This window comes from Myotis daubentonii, chromosome 3, assembly GCF_963259705.1.
Source record: "Myotis daubentonii chromosome 3, mMyoDau2.1, whole genome shotgun sequence".
Classification (NCBI taxonomy): Eukaryota; Metazoa; Chordata; class Mammalia; order Chiroptera; family Vespertilionidae; genus Myotis; species Myotis daubentonii.
Genome location: NC_081842.1, coordinates 71,666,289 through 71,683,807, shown reverse-complemented (window position 1 = coordinate 71,683,807; position 17,519 = coordinate 71,666,289). Strand labels below are relative to the sequence as shown.

The 17,519-nt window shown below is 38.2% G+C and overlaps 1 protein-coding gene across 8 annotated transcripts in view; it reads left to right on the top strand.

The window, feature by feature from the left end:
- Positions 1 to 17,519, top strand: part of DZIP3 (DAZ interacting zinc finger protein 3) — a 149,782-nt gene that overhangs the window by 73,371 nt on the left and 58,892 nt on the right. For 7 of the 8 annotated variants that reach the window (XM_059687893.1, XM_059687895.1, XM_059687894.1 and 4 more), the window contains 6 exons: positions 6,845 to 6,921; positions 8,558 to 9,175; positions 11,306 to 11,338; positions 11,947 to 12,116; positions 12,921 to 12,965; positions 16,422 to 16,447. In XM_059687893.1, coding sequence (XP_059543876.1) covers positions 6,845 to 6,921; positions 8,558 to 9,175; positions 11,306 to 11,338; positions 11,947 to 12,116; positions 12,921 to 12,965; positions 16,422 to 16,447 — 969 coding nt within the window. The remainder of the gene's footprint in view (positions 1 to 6,844; positions 6,922 to 8,557; positions 9,176 to 11,305; positions 11,339 to 11,946; positions 12,117 to 12,920; positions 12,966 to 16,421; positions 16,448 to 17,519) is intronic. The other variant, XM_059687899.1, reaches the window with a different exon arrangement.

The window sequence follows — 17,519 nt, the reverse complement described above, 5'->3', positions numbered from 1 at the left end:
CCCCGGCTCAGCCCCCCGCCCAGCCCTGATGCCTCGGCCAGAGGAGTTGACCCTCATCACCCTCTGATCACCAATCACCAGATCGGCCCCTTGACCAGACCTGAGGCCTCCGGCAGAGGTGTCAGGCCTGGGCAGGGGATCCCCAGCTCCCCGCGGTTGCAGGCTCTGCCCCTGCCCAGGCCTAACGCCTCTGGCCTAGGCGTCCGGCCCAGGCAGCGGGGACCCGCAGCTGCAGCGGCCCCACGATCGTGGGTTTCACTTTAGGCCCAGGCAAGGGACCCCTAGCTCCTGGGACTGCCAGCTTCGACCGTACCCAGCTCCCATCGCTGGCTCTACCCCTACTTCCTGCTATCACTGGCCAGGGCAGAAAAGGCACCTGATTTTCTGATCATGGCTGGGGGGCAGGGCAAAGGCGACCCCAGGGCCGCCTTTGCCCTGCCCCCCAGCTCTTAGCTCCCCCCTGGGTTTCTGATCACTGTCAGTGGCAGGGGGCTTCTTCCTGCTTTCCCTTTCGCCTCCCTGCATTGTGCCTACATATGCAAATTAGCCACCATCTTGTTGGCAGTTAACTGCCAATCTTAGTTGGCAGTTAATTTGCATATAGCCCTGATTAGCCAATGAAAAGGGTAGCGCCGCATGCTAATTTCCATTTTTCTCTTTTATTAGTGTAGATAGTATTCCAGTGTATATGTAAATGCATGCATGCGTGCGTGCATGGGTGCATGTGTGTCCAACATTTTTTTTATCTATTAGTCCATTGATAAATACTTGGGCTGCTTCCATGTTTTGGTTACTGTAAATAATATGGTAGTGAACATGGGGATGTAGTTTTCATTCAAAATGAGATTTTGTTTTCTTTGCCTATATAATATATACCCAGAAGTGGCATTGCTGGATCAGTTTTGTTTTAATTTCTTGAGGAATTTCCATACTCTTTCATCCAGTGGCTCTGCCATTTTTCATTCTCACCAACAGTGCACAGGGTTCCTTTTTCTCAATGTCCTGGCCAGCACTAATTATCTTTTTTCTTAATAGGTTTGAGGTAATATATCATTGTAGTTTGATTTCCATTTTCTTGATGATTGGTTATATTAAGCACCTTTTTCATGGACTTACTGGCTATTTTATATCTTATTTGGAAAAACGTTTATTCAAGCCCTATACTGATTTTTAAAATTACAATATTTGTTCTTTTGCTATTGAGCTGTATGGGTTCTTTACATATTTTGGATATTAACCCCTAATCAGATAAAGGATTTGCAAGTATTTTCTCCCATTCAGTAAGTAGGTTGCCATTTAATTTTGTTGACTGTTTCTTTTGCTGTACAGAAGCTTTTAAATTTGATGTAGTTCCCACTTTTTTTTTTTCCTTTTGTTGCTTGTGCTTTTGGTGTCAAATCCAAAAAATTGTTGCCAGTCCAATGTCAAGGCAATGTTCCTTTTCTTTTGCTCTTTCAAAGTTCTATTTTTATCTCCGATGTTTGTAAATTTAATTATAATGTGTCTCAGTGTAGTACTTTTTGACTGCAACCTATTTGAAGCTCTTGAGCCTCATAAATCTGAATATTTATTTCTTACCCCAAGTTTGGTAAAGGGACAATCTCAGAGGAAATAGGGGAAGGAGAAAAGAGGGTGAAGGGAGAGATTAACCATAGAACTTATGTCATATTTGTATAATGCCGGAAGCCGGTCCATCCTTGCTGCTTGACACAGTTGCTGCAGGATAGAAACATCTGCACAGAATATGTTTCAAGGGACCTGGCATATATAGCATACTGTTCTTAATATGTTTGCTCCCCTTAGCACTGTGTGTTTTAACCAAGGTCACCTCTCCTAGAAAGGTTGTTTCCCCAGGTAGGGATTTTCCCCTGAAGTTAGGGAGGGGATGAAACTCCTTAACTAAGTGCCAGGCGGGTAGTTAATCAATTTAACTACAAACAATCATGCTTAAGCTACATAATCTTTACTCCCTGGAATGGAGATAAGAAACGCCCTAACCTTTGTAATAGAAATTGACAGGATTAAAATCAACTGGTACAAATACGGATGTAACAAGACCATAAACAGCAGAACCTCTCTGGAGATCCAGACCAGAACTTGGCTGGAGATCTGGGCTAGAGATCCTGGCTAGGCTGCTGATCAACTGAACGCTGTCTCCGTGTCATTCCTTCTTCGCCAACTCCGTCCACACCTTTGGGGACCCCTGGACCTGCTGGGGTTGGACCCCGGCATCTGGCGCCCGAACAGGGACCCCTAGGTAAGCGCCCCGCACTCGGGACGGATAGGACTCCACCGTAGGAAGAGGGTGGATAGTCTTCGTCGACTCAGTCCACACCTGTGGGAACCCCTGCAACAGGATTCCCCTAGGTAAGCCCCCTCCCTCCATTGAGAACCCCACACTCGGGACGGATAGGACTCCACCAGGGTACTGCAGACCCCCCTATAGAGGATAAGTAGGGTAAGAAGGTGGATAGTACAGAACTTAGATTGAGAAGATGTGCCATACTGAGTCCAAAGAAAGAAGACTCTGTATTGATTTTTAGATTGAGAAGATGTGCCATACTGAGTCCAAAGAAAGAAGACTCTGTATTGATCTTTTAACACATATGCTTGTTAGCAGAGGAATTAAGGTTACTCCCAGTCAGACAGAACGTTTTATACAAGAAGTATGTCCATGCTTTTCTGAGGAAGGAAAGGTAAATGTAAAGGCATGGGAGGAGGTAGGCCCAAGGAGCCTTATCCTTAACCCCACTGCAGCCTTTCCACCCCAGGAAAGTGCAGGATTGGCAAGCTCTCCCTGGGGTGATAGATCAGGACTCAGGTAATAGCGGAAAGCGCCAATCCTACTCTTAAAATGGATACAAGAGAGCATTTCAGGTTTTTCTTTTTACTGCCTGCTTTTAAAAAATAAAAAAGGGGGAATTTGCCGGGAGCCGGTTCATGCTTGCTGTTTCAAGGGACCTGGCATATATGGCATATGGTTCTTAATATGTTTGCTCACCTTCTTGGCACTATGTGTTTTAACCAAGGTCACCCCTCCGAGAAAGGTTGTTTCCCCAGGTAGGGATTTTCCCCTGAAGTTAGTGAGGGAATAAAACCTCTCAACTAAGTGCCAGGCGGGTAATTAATCACTTTAACTACGAACATTCATGCTTAAGCTACATAATCTTTACTCCCTGGAATGGAGATAAGAAACGCCCTAACCTTTGTAATAGAGATTGATAGGATTGAATCAACTGGTATAAATACAGATGTAACAAGACAGCAAGAGACAGAACTTAGAACACAGAACTCAGAACACAGAACCTACAAAGAACGTTCTCTAGAGACAGAAGAACTTCGCTGGAGAGAACATGGCAAAAGATCCTGGACAGAAACTGGCCTCAGAACCTAGAGACAGAACCTAGCGAGAGAACATATCAAAAGATCCTAGACTGAACCTGACTACAGAAATTGACAAGAGAACCTGACTAGAACCTGGTGACTGAACCTGGCTGGAGAACCTGGACAGAACCTGGCTGGAGAACCTAGCGAGGGAACATGGCCACAGAACCTGGCTGGAGATCCGAACCAGAACTTCTCTGGAGATCCAGACCAGAACTTGGCTGGAGATCCTGGCTAGAGATCCTGGCTAGGCTGCTGATCAACTGAACGCTGTCTCCGTGTCATTCCTTCTTCGCCGACTCCGTCCACACCTTTGGGGACCCCTGGACCCGCTGGGGTTGGACCCCAGCAGTATAACCCATGGACATAGCATTGAAAGCCTGGGGGAGGGGGCAGAGGGGTGAATGGGTCAATGGGGGGAAAAGGGGACATCTGTAATACTTTCAACTATAAAGATAATTTTGAAAAAATAAACTGTACATAAGCAATAAATATATACATACATAATTTTTTTAAAAAAATATACGAAAGTACCTAGTTAAAAAGAAAAAAAAGACTTTCTGTTCCTGTCTCTTTCTCTTCTTTTGGGATTTCCATATACATTGGATCTTTTGTTCCATAAGTTCTATAAGTTATTTTCACTCTTTTTCATTCTCTGTTCTTTTTTCTCTGACTAGGTAATTTCAAATGATCTGCCTTTGAGTTCACTGGTTCTTCTCTTTGTTGAGTCTGTTGTTGAAGCTTTCTATTAAGTTCTTCATTTCATTCAGTGATTCTTCAGCTCTAGGATTTCTGGGTGTTTTGTTGTTTTTTAATGGTTTCTGTTTCTCTGCTGAACTTCTAATTTTGTTTGTGCATTGTTTTCCTAATTTTGTTTAGTTTTCTGTATGCTTTTGTAGTTCACTGAACTTCTTTGAGAGGATTATTCTGAATTCTTTGTCAGATAGTTCAAATCTCCATTTTTTACAGTCACTTATTAGAGGTTTATTACTTTTGGCGATGTCATATTATCTGATTCTTCATGATCTTTGCGTCCATGTGCAGGTATCCTCACATTTGAGTATGTGGTTTCCTCTTGCAGACTTTGTTTTGGCAGGGAAAGACCTTCACGAGTCAGCTCAACTTAGTGGGGTACTGAATGAGTCACCTGGTAGTGTCTAAAGGAAAGTGAGATTCCTATTGTGTTCTCTAGTTATGTGAAGCCACAGCAGCTTCGAGGTTGGGAGTGGGGTGCTGCTGGCTTGGCTTCATGGTTGGGTGGGCTTGTAGCTGCGCTCCATGTTCAAGTGGGACTGCTGGGTGGGCTCCCTGGTCAGGTGGGGCCAGTGGCTATTTTCTACAGTTAGGTAAGGCCACTAGCTATGCTCTGTAATCACCTCTGGTCAGGCAGGTTCACAGGCTTTGACCCTTGGCAGAGCATTGCCACCAGTGGGATTGGATCAGGCTGTAGGCCAGTGATGGCGAACCTATGACACGCGTGTCAGAGGTGACACATGAACTCATATTTTGGGTTGATTTTTCTTTGTTAAATGACATTTAAATATGTAAAATAAATATCAAAAATATAAATCTTTGTTTTACTATGGTTGCAAATATCAAAAAATTTCTATATGTGACATGCACTGCCGGGGTCCAACCCCAGCAGGTCCAGGGGTCCCCAAAGGTGTGGACGGAGTCGGCGAAGAAGGAAGGACACGGAGACAGTGTTCAGTTGATCAGCAGCCTAGCCAGGATCTCCAGCCAGGATCTCCAGCCAAGTTCTGGTCTGGATCTCCAGAGAGGTTCTGCTTGGGATCTCCAGCCAGGTTCTGTCCAGGTTCTCTAGCCAGGTTCAGTAGCCATGTTCCCTCGCTAGGTTCTCCAGCCAGGTTCTGTCTGAGATCTCTAGCCAGGTTCGGTCACCAGGTTCTAGTCAGGTTCTCTTGCCAATTTCTGTAGTCAGGTTCAGTCCAGGATCTTTTGCCATGTTCTCTCCAGCGAAGTTCTTCTGTCTGTAGGTTCTGTGTAGGTTCTGTCTTCTTGGTTCTCTTCTAAGTTCTGTGTTCTAAGTTCTGTGTTCTAAGTTCTGTGTTCTAAGTTCTGTCTTGTTACATCTGTATTTATACCAGTTGATTCAATCCTATCAATCTCTATTACAAAGGTTAGGGCGTTTCTTATCTCCATTCCAGGGAGTAAAGATTATGTAGTTTAAGCATGATTGTTCGTAGTTAAAGTGATTAATTACCCGCCTGGCACTTAGTTAAGAGGTTTTATTCCCTCCCTAACTTCAGGGGAAAATCCCTACCTGGGGAAACAACCTTTCTCAGAGACTTTGGTTAAAACACATAGTGCCAAGAAGGTGAGCAAACATATTAAGAACAGTATGCCATATATGCCAGGTCCCTTGAAACAGCAAGCATGGACCGGCTCCCGGCAATGCACCAGAGTTAAGTTAGGGTTTTTCAAAATGCTGACATGCCGAGCTCAAAATGTTCGCCATCACTGCTGTAGGCTGTGCTCTGTATTGCTTCTCGTTGGGTGGGGCCTCAGGCTGTGCTCCCTGACCAGATGGTACCACCATCTGGACTTCACATTCAGGTGGGGCTATAGGCCAGGCTTCATGATCAGATGGATTGTTAGGCTGTGCTCTGAGATCAGGTAGGACTGCAAGCTGTGCCCTAAAGTTTGGCAAGGCTGGAGGCTGAGCTTTGTGTTCAGGTAAGCTGTTGACTGTCCTCTGCTATTAGTTGAGGTTGCTGGCTTAGGTGATTCTTGTTAAATTTGAGCTCTTGAGGACATGGACAAGCATGGGGCCTACCTGGAAAAGAGCTCAGAGGAGACTTACTAGAGTTTAGTTAAGGAGAGAATCTTATCACTGGATTCAGTTTTCTAATATGTTTAATGGATTTCTGCTCTATGTTCCTAAGAGAAATTGATCCACAGTTTTCTTTTTGTACCATCTTTGTCTGGATTTGCTATCTCTGTTATGGCAACATTTGCTTAGTGTTTAGTCTGTTTAACAAATCTTGCTACTTTTCCCTTAATTTTTTTCTAATTATCTGTGTTGCTGTTATGCCAGTTTCTTTCTCTCTTTTTTAAATCACTTGTCAGTAAATGAATTGAATTTTCTTAGAATAATTATTGGTAAGATGATTCTGTGGTTTGGGAAGACCTGGGAGGAGTTTTAGTTTTGCTTGTTTTTTTACAATGCAAAGATTTCTTTTTTCCCACTACTATACAGCATTTTTGCAAATAAGCTAGTTGTGTTAATTTTTTGGATATGAAATCTAGAAATTCTATTTGCCTCTTAATTCCAATGAAAATGACAATATTGAGTTTTCATTGTTGGTGGTTTTGTTTGTTCATTCATTTTTCCTTTAAATTATTTCCAGGAGAAAGAGAAGAAAATACTTAGCCATGCTGGTACCAGAAATCTTGTCTTACTTTGATACTGACTGTAACAATTTTTTTCCACTTGCAGTTATAAAAAGTTGATGTCTCTGAAAAGAACTGATACTGATATAAGACCGAAGATCAATTTAAAATTTAGCACAAAAGGTATTATTTTTATATGCCTTGTATTGAAAAGTGTGTTAAAATTTTTTACTTACTCTGTACAGAGTATCATGCCCTTAACAACCATGTGTATCATGCCATTAACAGCCATGTGTTTGTCATTCATTGGCAAGCATTTACACTAGCAAGCATTACTTGGTATCGGTTAGAATTTACGGACAGAAGGATCAGCAGTCGTATGGGCCTCGCAGCGCCTTGGTGTTCTGTAGAGGGCCTTGCTAGTCTAGTGCGTAGCTGTGACTTCACAATGACACTGGCCTTCAGCAGATTCTCTGCCGGCCTCCCTTGTTGCATCCCCTCTTAACAGAGCAGGTGGAAGGAATGAACATTTTGGATTCAAGACCAAGTAGTCTAAACTCAGTTCCTAGCTGTTTAGGAATATGTGCTTGGGAATGCCAGCTACTCAGCACATGGAAACCTTAGGGTCCTGGTCCCATAGAAGAATAGTCTGGTGGCATTCCTTCTTGCTAGGGGGAATGGTTGTCTCTGATCCCAGCCTTACTTGGCAAACCACAGAAATCTCCCTGGGTCATTTGCTTTGTAACCTTGCTTGCCTTCACAGTGTCTGTCAAGTATATCAAGCAAGAATATTCATTTAAAATTCTCTGAAACACAGGATAAAATAATAAAGCTGCATTTTATGATAAATATAATTTTACATTAATACAACAAATATACCATCATTTACAACATTCTTACTACTTTCTAATTCATCTCAGTTTAATTTTCTTCACTGGAAGTGCTACCAAACCAGAAAAATACTGAACAGTTCAGTCTCATGCCTTACTCCATTTCATTGATGAAATACCCACTTAATCATTACTCTTTTTTTAGAGCATAAGAACATGAGATTTATTACATAAGTGTCTCAGACTTTAATAGCTATTTACATCATCTGGTGATTTTGTTAAAATGTTAGGTAGCCAGTTCAGTTGCTCTGGGGCGCGGCCTAAGAGTTTCCTTTACTAACAGGCTCCCGTGTGGATGTTCATGCTGCTGGTCCATGGTCTACACTTCGTGTAACAAGGCATTATATCACTTTAAATCTTTTGATATAGTTCTGTGTTGTGGAGCCAGTAGCCATATGTGGCTATTTGGATTTAAGTTAATTAAAATTAGATAAAATTTTAAAATCAGTTTCTTTGTCAGACAAGCAGCATTTTCAGTGTTCAGTGGCTAGTGGACAGTGAAAATCTAAAACATTTTCATAAGTTCTCTTGGGCAGTGCTGATTAAGATAAAATATAATTGCCCGAGTAAAGTATAATTAAACACTGGCAGTCATCATTCTTGACAATATTCAGAATATTTTTATGCTATTTGGTTGCCAAAGTTTATTTGCTTGAACAAAACCCCGAGTTGTTGAAAGGCTTCTGTGGTGATCATTTTTTGTGATTTCTTTTGCTTGAGGATATAATATTTTTCTTTGAATTTCTGACAGTTAGACAGATAGCAGCATGCATATTGAGTACTGGCTATGGCAAAGCACTGTACTTTACTTCATTCTTTTGTGCTAGTCTCTGTCCTATAGGAAGGAGCTAATAGGATGTAATACAGAAGACCACATAGGAAAATAGCATTAATGTGGAATGTTTTGACTTCTCAAAATTCATTTTCAGATGAAATGCCTATCTTCAAACTTGATTATAATTATTTCTATCATCTGCTTCATATAATTATTATTTCTGGTACTGACATTGTCCGGAAAATATTTGATGAGGCTCTGCCACCCCCTCTTTTGAAAAAAGAGCTCCTTATTCACAAGAAACTGCTGGAACCCTACTACAAACATCTTTGGACTAATCACCCTTTGGGTGGAGCATGGCATCTGCTTTATCCCCCAAAGAAGAAGCTACCACAGTCCAAACAATTTGACTTATACCTCCTATTAGCTCTCATAAAACATTTGCATGTATTCCCTGCACCTAAAAATGGCTGGAATATGGAACCACCATCTTCTGATCGCTCTAAGTCTGCAGACATCCTGAGGCTGTGCAAATACAGGGATCTCCTCCTTAGTGAGATTTTGATGAATGGTCTCACTGAGTCACAATTCAATTCAATTTGGAAGAAAGTTTCTGATACTCTTCTGCGCCTTGGAATGAAGCAAGAGGATATTGACAAAGTGAAGGAGAATCCCATTGAGAATATCTCCCTTGATTACCATCAGCTGTCCATCTACCTAGGTATACCAGTACCAGATATCATCCAGAGGATGTTATCCTGCTATCAACAAGGTACAAAATAATTACTTACTTCAGCCAGTAAACCTTCATTTAGTGTCTGCTATGTGTCAGACACAATGCTAAGGGCAGGAGATTCAGTGAACTCACACTCTTGAGAGAATAGACTCTTCAAGAAGCTATTAGAAATTATAGTGCTAGAGATGATCCAGAATACTTTGGAAAATCTTGCTTAAGAGAGTCCAAAAGAACTTTCTGGAGAATAGAATATTTAAGGAATTTCCACATCACATGTAAATGTTAGCCAAGTGAAGAAGATGGAGAAGAATGTTTCAGAAGGAATCAAGAACAAAGGTATAGAAACATGCAGGGAACTAAAAGTTTGGTCTTAAAGTAGGGGAGCATTCGTAGAGAGAATACATTCAAGAGGATTTCTCTTGCCATGTTGAGGGGTTTGTATTATCAGGAAGGAATTGCTGAAGATTTTTAAGTAGAAGAGTTTTATTCTACAAAATTAAGGATGTCTAAAACCATGAAATACTGGTACTGTGTGTTTCAAAGTTACCCTTTTAGACGTCATGAGTGTGTGTTTCTCCTTCTTTTCATCAAATTCTTGATGTTTATGTAGTTGGCACCTACCTAGTGGCCATGGGTAATTAAAAAAAGGTAACATTTATGCAAGTATCAATGGTAAGTAGGGCCATTCCCAGGCACTGTGTTGATATGGAAAAGACTTCAGACCTCTCTCACACATCAAGATAGCCTCTCAGTTTCAACAAGCGGAGTTCAAGGCATGTCAGCATCACTGAAACCCTTGTTCTGTTCTACATTACTTCTCCTGAGCCCAAGTTATTAGTCATACTACCTAGTGAGCAACTAATTGATAACTACACTGATGCTATTTAAATGTACAACTTCCAAAGTTTCTAATAATTGTTAAATAGATCCAGATTTGTTTCAGAGAAGATTGCTAGGTCCCTATCCCATTCCTTTAAGGCTCTGGGACACCCTTGTGTTTTCTACTTAACCTTAAGAGCTTGCTTTGAGCATAAAAGAAGAGAATGCCAAGGTTTTTTTAAGAAAGTTAGGCAAGGACTCTTGACTTAAAAATTACAGCTTTTAAAATATACATTTACTCTGTTAAGATTTTAAACAACAAAAACTCATGAGAATAAAGGCAATATCTGAGAAAGTACTCTGAGCACTAAATAAATTCAAGGCATTTCAAGAATTCTCAGGTAGTCTGAAGAACTTATTGGTCAAGTCCCTTTAATAGAGACTTTCCTAGCATCTTATATGACTCTTTCCTAGTAGTTGTTACAGTAACAGTTGCAATTTTCATTTGTGTATCTGATTATTTGATTAATATCCTTTGCCCACACTAAACTTCTGTGAAGGTGTCTTTTTTTTTTAATGTACTATTCAATATCTAGAGCCTGATATAATATTAACTAGAGGCTTGGTGCATGAAATTTTGTGCACTGGGGCTGGGTGGGGGCGTCTCTCAGCCCAGCCTGTGCCCTCTCACAGTCCGGGATCCCTCTCGCAGTCCGGGACCTCTCACTCCTTACTGCCTGCCTGCAGCGGAGGCGGGAGAGGCTCCTGCCACCACTGCTACACTCTCCAGCCATGAGCCTGACTTATGGCTGAGCGGCGCTCCCCCTGTGGGAACGCACTGACCATTAGGGGACAGCTCCTGTGTTGAGTGTCTGCCCCTTGGTGGTCAGTGCATGTCATAGCGACTGGTCGTTCTACCTTTCGGTCGGTTTGCATATTAGGGTTTTATTATATAGGATATGCAAGGAGAGTAGAGTGCTGGTCAGGATAATTAATATTGCTAAAAAGGCTCAAACTTTCCATGGAAGTTTGACTTCATGACCTTAGACTTTATATATTATAACAATTTGCTGCTTGGTTTAAAGTGCTTATAATCTAGGCATTATGTATCAAGAACTGTCAAAAATTTTGTTTACTTCTTTTCCTAATCATGGGTTTATAACCTTTATGTTATAATCTAAAGGTCATGCCTTATTTTAAACTAGATTCATGAGTGAAGCTGATTATTTTTACAGTTAGTTATAAAATAACATGGTGCAGTATAAAAATCTGGTTTTTCTTAGTCCCAGTCATATATTTTTTTGGTTGCATTTACAATTATACATCTAAATGTTTTCTTTATCATAGGACTTGCTCTACAGTCAATAACCGGCAGTCAACGTAAGTGTGTTATAAACAAAATGCTTAAGTGACTTTTCAATTTGGGAAAGTTAAGGGATCATCGTAAGGGTCTTACTTGGTCAGATAAACTATATGACCAACTGACATTGTTATAGCCTTGGAAAATCATGTATTCAAATTACTACTGGTCAGCTGAATCTAGTTTGAGCCTTTTTACTCTGCTTTGGTCTTAGTGCTAGTGCCGCAAGGTTTACCCAAGCATAGTATTTTAACTTTTTGATACACAGGACACTTCAACAGGCAAACATGCATAACTGCTTGCTCTACTTATTCATACATGCTACTTTCAGCTTATGTAGCTTTTTATCTTTTTTGCTGAATAGTGAGTTGTTAATTTTTAAATTTTCATTTTTTCATGCTTTTTTTTTTAATATAAAGTATCTTCGCATTTGGGTTCAGGCTAGTATATGTACCTATTATGTGGTCATTGATAAATAGGCATTTTATTTTCATCTAGTAATTCAACAAAGTAAGATGTCTTCTATTTCTACTTCTGGAGTGGTGTTTTGGAGGTATATATTTATAATAATGATAGAAGCTAAAATTGTATGCATTCAAATATTGAGTGTTTTGTCTTTAATATTTAGATATTGACATAGAAGAATTACAAAATGAGGAAGAAGAACTAAGTCCACTTCTCATGGAGTATAACATAAATGTGAAATCAAACCCTGAGATACAGTTAGCAGAAATGAATAAAGATGGTGCATCAATACCTAGTGAATCTTCAACAGAATCTATTAAAGATCTCCAGGAAGTATAAGCTCTTATTAATATTTGAATAAGAAGAACTTTATAATCAGAGCCTTTAGTTTGTTGCATGTGCTATATTTGAAGAGTCCAAGACACTCTTAGTTTATATTTAATAGTGTTCGCACAAAACTTAAAATGTAATGCTATTTTCTCTAGTACTTTATTCCATAATATTTCGTGCCTTAACCATTCATTTCACCAACATTTATTGGACATTTATTATGTGGCAGGCATTATGCTAGACTTGTGAACATGTTTCTTTATTCTGATTGGTGGGAGTGGATGTGAGAGGTTAATAGAGAGTAGAGGAAAGCATCATGGGGAATAGAAGGAGAGAGAATGGAGGAAAAACGGATATTTCAACACCATTTGCACAGAGGTAGATTTAAAATCATCCAGGTTGGAATTCTGTATTTCTTTAAAGATAAGTGGCAACAGTTTTTATATAGTCACTAAATTCTTCTTAGGCTTAATTTTTCATCTTATGGACCTGAATTTTTTGACTTCTTAAAAGTGCCTTCCTCCTTCATTACTCATGCATGCATGTGTGCAAGTGAGGACTTGTGAGCTTTATTCAGTGGCCTACTCACTGACGTTGTTTGTTGTTCGATTATGCATTAGTGCTTTTATTTTAAGAGCAGAAAACTGTGGTGAAAATGAAAAATTTCCATAGAATCTAGAAAGAAAATATGACCTATAATGTTAGAAGATAAAAGATTTCAGCATTTAGAGGAAATTTATTTTTTAAAAAAACTCATTGTGCAGTTTGATTTCATATTAAATAAATGATTTATTTCTTACCTATCAGGTTAAGAGTAAACCAATGAAAAAGAAAAAGACTAAAAGTAAAAAGGTAAGAGACTATATTAGCATTATAATAGAGGGATGTCAAATTATAAACAACTTGTGTAATATATGGACTCACTGTTAGAACTTATATAATTATTCTAAGTAGACATATAGTACAAATGACTTAAATTGTCAGTAGTTTATTGAATATATGATTATAAGAAAGTCTATCTGTGTTAGATCCTGAATGACTTAAACTTACAGTGTGCCTATTTTACTTCCCTAAATCATAATTTATACATTTAAATATACATTTAAATATAAATTAAAGGAATGAGAAATTCCTTTAATTTCTGCATATCACTCTCATTTTTAAAATGTCTGCTCAGTGTTTTAAAAATGGCTTTTCATCGTATTTCTACTGATATGTTCAGAAGCATTTTTTAAAACCTTAGAAAATCTTGATTTCTTTTTGTGTTTAGTAATCTGCCAACAATGCAGTAATGTGCTAAAATGGTACAGATGTAATAAAACTTCTTTCATGCCTTTTCTTTGTTTTAGCCAATTGAAAAACGAACAGGTTACTATCGCACAGTTTTAGCAAGAAGTTTTTTTAATTGCTTGTAAAATTACAAGGGAAAGCCAAGAGTCATTTTGGGGGGATTTTTAAAAAAAATTCATACTTTATTTTCAAATTAAAATTAAATAGGGAATAAATACACCTGGAAATAAATGTAAACACCATTTAAAAATTTATACTGTAGTAATATTTTAAATGTTTTTATATATGTCAGCATCTATCTAGGAATTCCTGTGGGGTTTTTTTTGTTTTTTTTTTAACATCCTAAGTTTTTTTCCAAAGAAGTTGAGCCCTGGCTGGTGTGGCTCAATTGGTTGGGTGTCATCCTGGGCACCAAAAGGTTGCTGGTTCCATTCCAGGTCAGGGCACATACCCAGGTTTTAGGCTCTATTCAAGTAGGGGGTGTGCAAGAGGCAGCCAATTGATATTCAACTCTCAGATGTATGCTTCTCTTGCTCTCTCCCTCTCCCTTTCTCTCTCGATAAAAATAAATATATATATTTTTTAAAAGAAGTTGAGATTCTTTGAACATAAGATAATTTTATTAAGATACATTTTGGACATTAGAAGAGAGATCTTAAATCTTTTATCTAAATTTTATAGGACTTAAAAATGCTGAAATTTTGGCATATCATCATTTGATATATAAAAGTCCTATTTATATACTCAATTGCTTTTATTTTAAGTGCAAAGAATTGTCTACTTATAATATAAGCAAACACTCATAAAAATTAAGTCAGTCCAATTCTCTAATCATGAGTTTTCCTCATGAAAAATTCTAGCATATAGAAATTTGCTTGTGTTAACAGAGTGATGACAAAGCCCCCATGCATGAAATTGTGTCTTTTGTTAATTATTTGTTTTGCAACATTTCTACCTAGTGATAGTTCAAGTCCTAAAAATAATGTGATAACAAAGTAAAATAAGTGAAGCAAATGGAGGGTACAGTATAGATAACTTCTAACTAGTATGTACAAAGATGTTGTAGCTACTTTTTATACTCCTTTTCTTCAGTTAGAAATTTAGTATTTAGTTTTTAATATGTTCAAATTGTAAATATCTTTTTGGGCTTAATTTGAGTGTTATTTACTTATATATTATCCTTCCATGAAGAGTATTAATTACTCTTATTCTTGCTCTTACTCCCACCCCCCACCAAAGGAGTTGAGGGTTAGGAATAGAAAAGAAAGGTAAAGAAGATGGCAGAAGAATAGAAGGCTTTGTGATGAAGTTTCGAGATAAAAGAAACATGGCAGGAAATACAGTAAACTGAGGCTTTCAAATTGAATGTCCTATCTAAAGAAGGGAAGAAGACAGACTGATACATGCATTAGAATAAAGTTAATATACTATATAGAGCTAATACACTATAACTAGGTATGTTCATTATGAACAACCAAAAGTCTTTTCAACTCAATTATTCAGGTACACTGGAACCAAAGGTGTTCATAATTCTTTTTTTGTTGTTTTGTTTTTTTTGTTAATCCTCAACCGAGGATATTTTTTCCATTGATTTTAGAGAGAGTGGAAAGGAGAGTGAAAGGGGGAGAGGAGAGAGAGAAACATTGATATGAAAGAGCCACATCAATTTATTGCCTCCCACATGTGCCCCAACGGGGACAGAGAACCTCCCATACAGGTACATGCCCTTGACCAGAATCGATCCCGTGACCTTTGGGTTTGCAGGCTGATGTTCTAATCACTGAGCCACGCCGGCCAGGGCCCATAATTCTTAATTGTAGAATCAAACTGCCACTGGACATTGATCAGACATTGAAATGCAAAAACCCTCTTGGTATACAGACAGAAAAACCAAACAGATTTGTAAGTACATTATGGAATCTCTAGGTAAAGAGACTGAAGTTTCTTGTAAACAAGAGGTTGTAGAAATCAGTACTGTAACTTATGTAAGAGTAATTAATACTCTTAAAGGTAATACATGAGTAATTATACTTAATTTAACATGTGTTAAGTATCATCAATACTTATTTAGTATGTTGCTTTCATAGTTCTATTTTAATGAACATAAGATTGAGGGCTTCTTTACATGTCCTCCCAATTGTGATTTCCCTAATATTCTTTTTTCAAGATTTTTTAATATATAAATCTGCTTGTTTTACATGTTGATTTTCAAGACTTCTTGTATTTAGTATAAAATTTTCTAAATGAGAATTCAGTTTACCCTTTCCCAAGATATAAACTCAAACCCAATACTTAACTTCCAGTATCTGAATCAATGATTTTCATGTGTGTTTCATTACTTAGTAGTAGATTACAAAATCAATTTAGTGGGTCACAACTACCATTTTTAAAAAGGAAATAGAATAAGTAGGAATAAAAAAGTTTCCAGAGTTCATCATCTGTTGTTTTAGTCAGGTTGGACTGCTATAATAAGCTTTGATAGACTGGGTGGATTAAAAATTTGTTTCTCACAGTGCTGGCGTCCAAGACCAAGGTGCCAGCAGATTTGGTGTCTGGTGAGGGCCCTCTTCTTAGTTTGCAGACAGCTATCTTCTTGTTCTGTGAACACGTGGCAGAGAGAAAAAGAGAGTAGCTCTCTGATCTCTTTTCATAAGTGTACTAATTCCATTATGAGGACTCCACAACATCATTTTAACCTAATTACCTCCCAATGGGCCTACCTCCAGTTACAGTCTCATCAGGGGTTAGCGTTTCAATGTATGAATTTGGGGAGGGAATACAAATATGCAGTTCATAACACACATAATATGGATGAGGTTTACTTCATGGAACTTATATTTGTTTTTTAATTATGTGTAAAGACACTTAAATAAGTGCATTTACATCATTAGGTAAAATATATTTTTTAGAATGGTTGTGGTCAAAAAAGTTTGAGAAATACTGACTTAAATGTAGCCAGATCACTCTTCTGTATTGAATAGTTGATATAAATTACTAATTCTTGATGCTGTTTTTCAGAATAAGGAATCAAAAGAAGAACAAGTGTAAGTATTAGTTTATTTAATTTTTAAATGTTTCTTAGTAATTTCAAAATGTGCTTTGCCAGTATGACACAGCTTGCCTTGGGAAATGTTCTCAGTAAGAGAAGAAAGGACAGTTCCTTAATAAGTTGTCACCATTTACAGAAAGCGAAAAAAATCAACATCATTTACTTTGGTAGAATAGAATCCCTTGTCATTTTTCTATGAGGCTAATCAGGAGTCATCCATTGCTAACAGCTTGACTTGAGAACTAATTTGGGTCCAGCATAAAATCTTTTTTTTATTATTAAATATATTTTATTGATTTTTTTACAGAGAGGAAGTGGGAGGGATAGAAAGTTAGAAACATCAATGAGAGAGAAACATCGACCAGCTGCCTCCTGCACACCCCCTACTGGAGATGTGCCCGCAACCAAGGTACATGTCCTTGACCGGAATCAAACCTGGGACCTTTCAGTCTGCAGGCCAACGCTCTATCCGCTGAGCCAAACCTGCTAGGGCCAGCATAAAATCTTCTAAAATATAGCCTAGATTTGCTAACCACAACCCAAGACTTTACTAAATAAGACTTATTTAGTAAATAAAACTTAACTCTAAAGGACAGAATATTGTTTGTCCCACTGATTATTTTAGCATGAGTTTCTTTTTATTTGTTTTAATTTAGTTTGTTTAATTAACCTGAGGTTTGGTGTGTGTTTTTTAAATCTTGATTATTAACAGTGAATTTTGAATCTTTACTAGAAACCTTTTCGTATCTAAAGATTACTGTGAGCTATATTGTACAGCCATTAGACTGATGACAGTGTAGCAGAGGAAGGAAGTGGGGGAGACAATCCAATGAAGAGATCATTATACTCTCCAAAAAGTTTCTTCACTGAAATTGGGACCTTTGCAGAACTCATTGTGAGAACATGTTATCTTTAAAATGCTAACAAGTACATACATATTTTGTCAATTTCAAGCCATCACTTGTAGTTGATATTTTCTCATTGTTAATTGATATGATCCACTTAATAACTAAATAAATAGCTCATCATCCAAGGTGGATTTTCACTTTCTCTATCAACAATAGAGA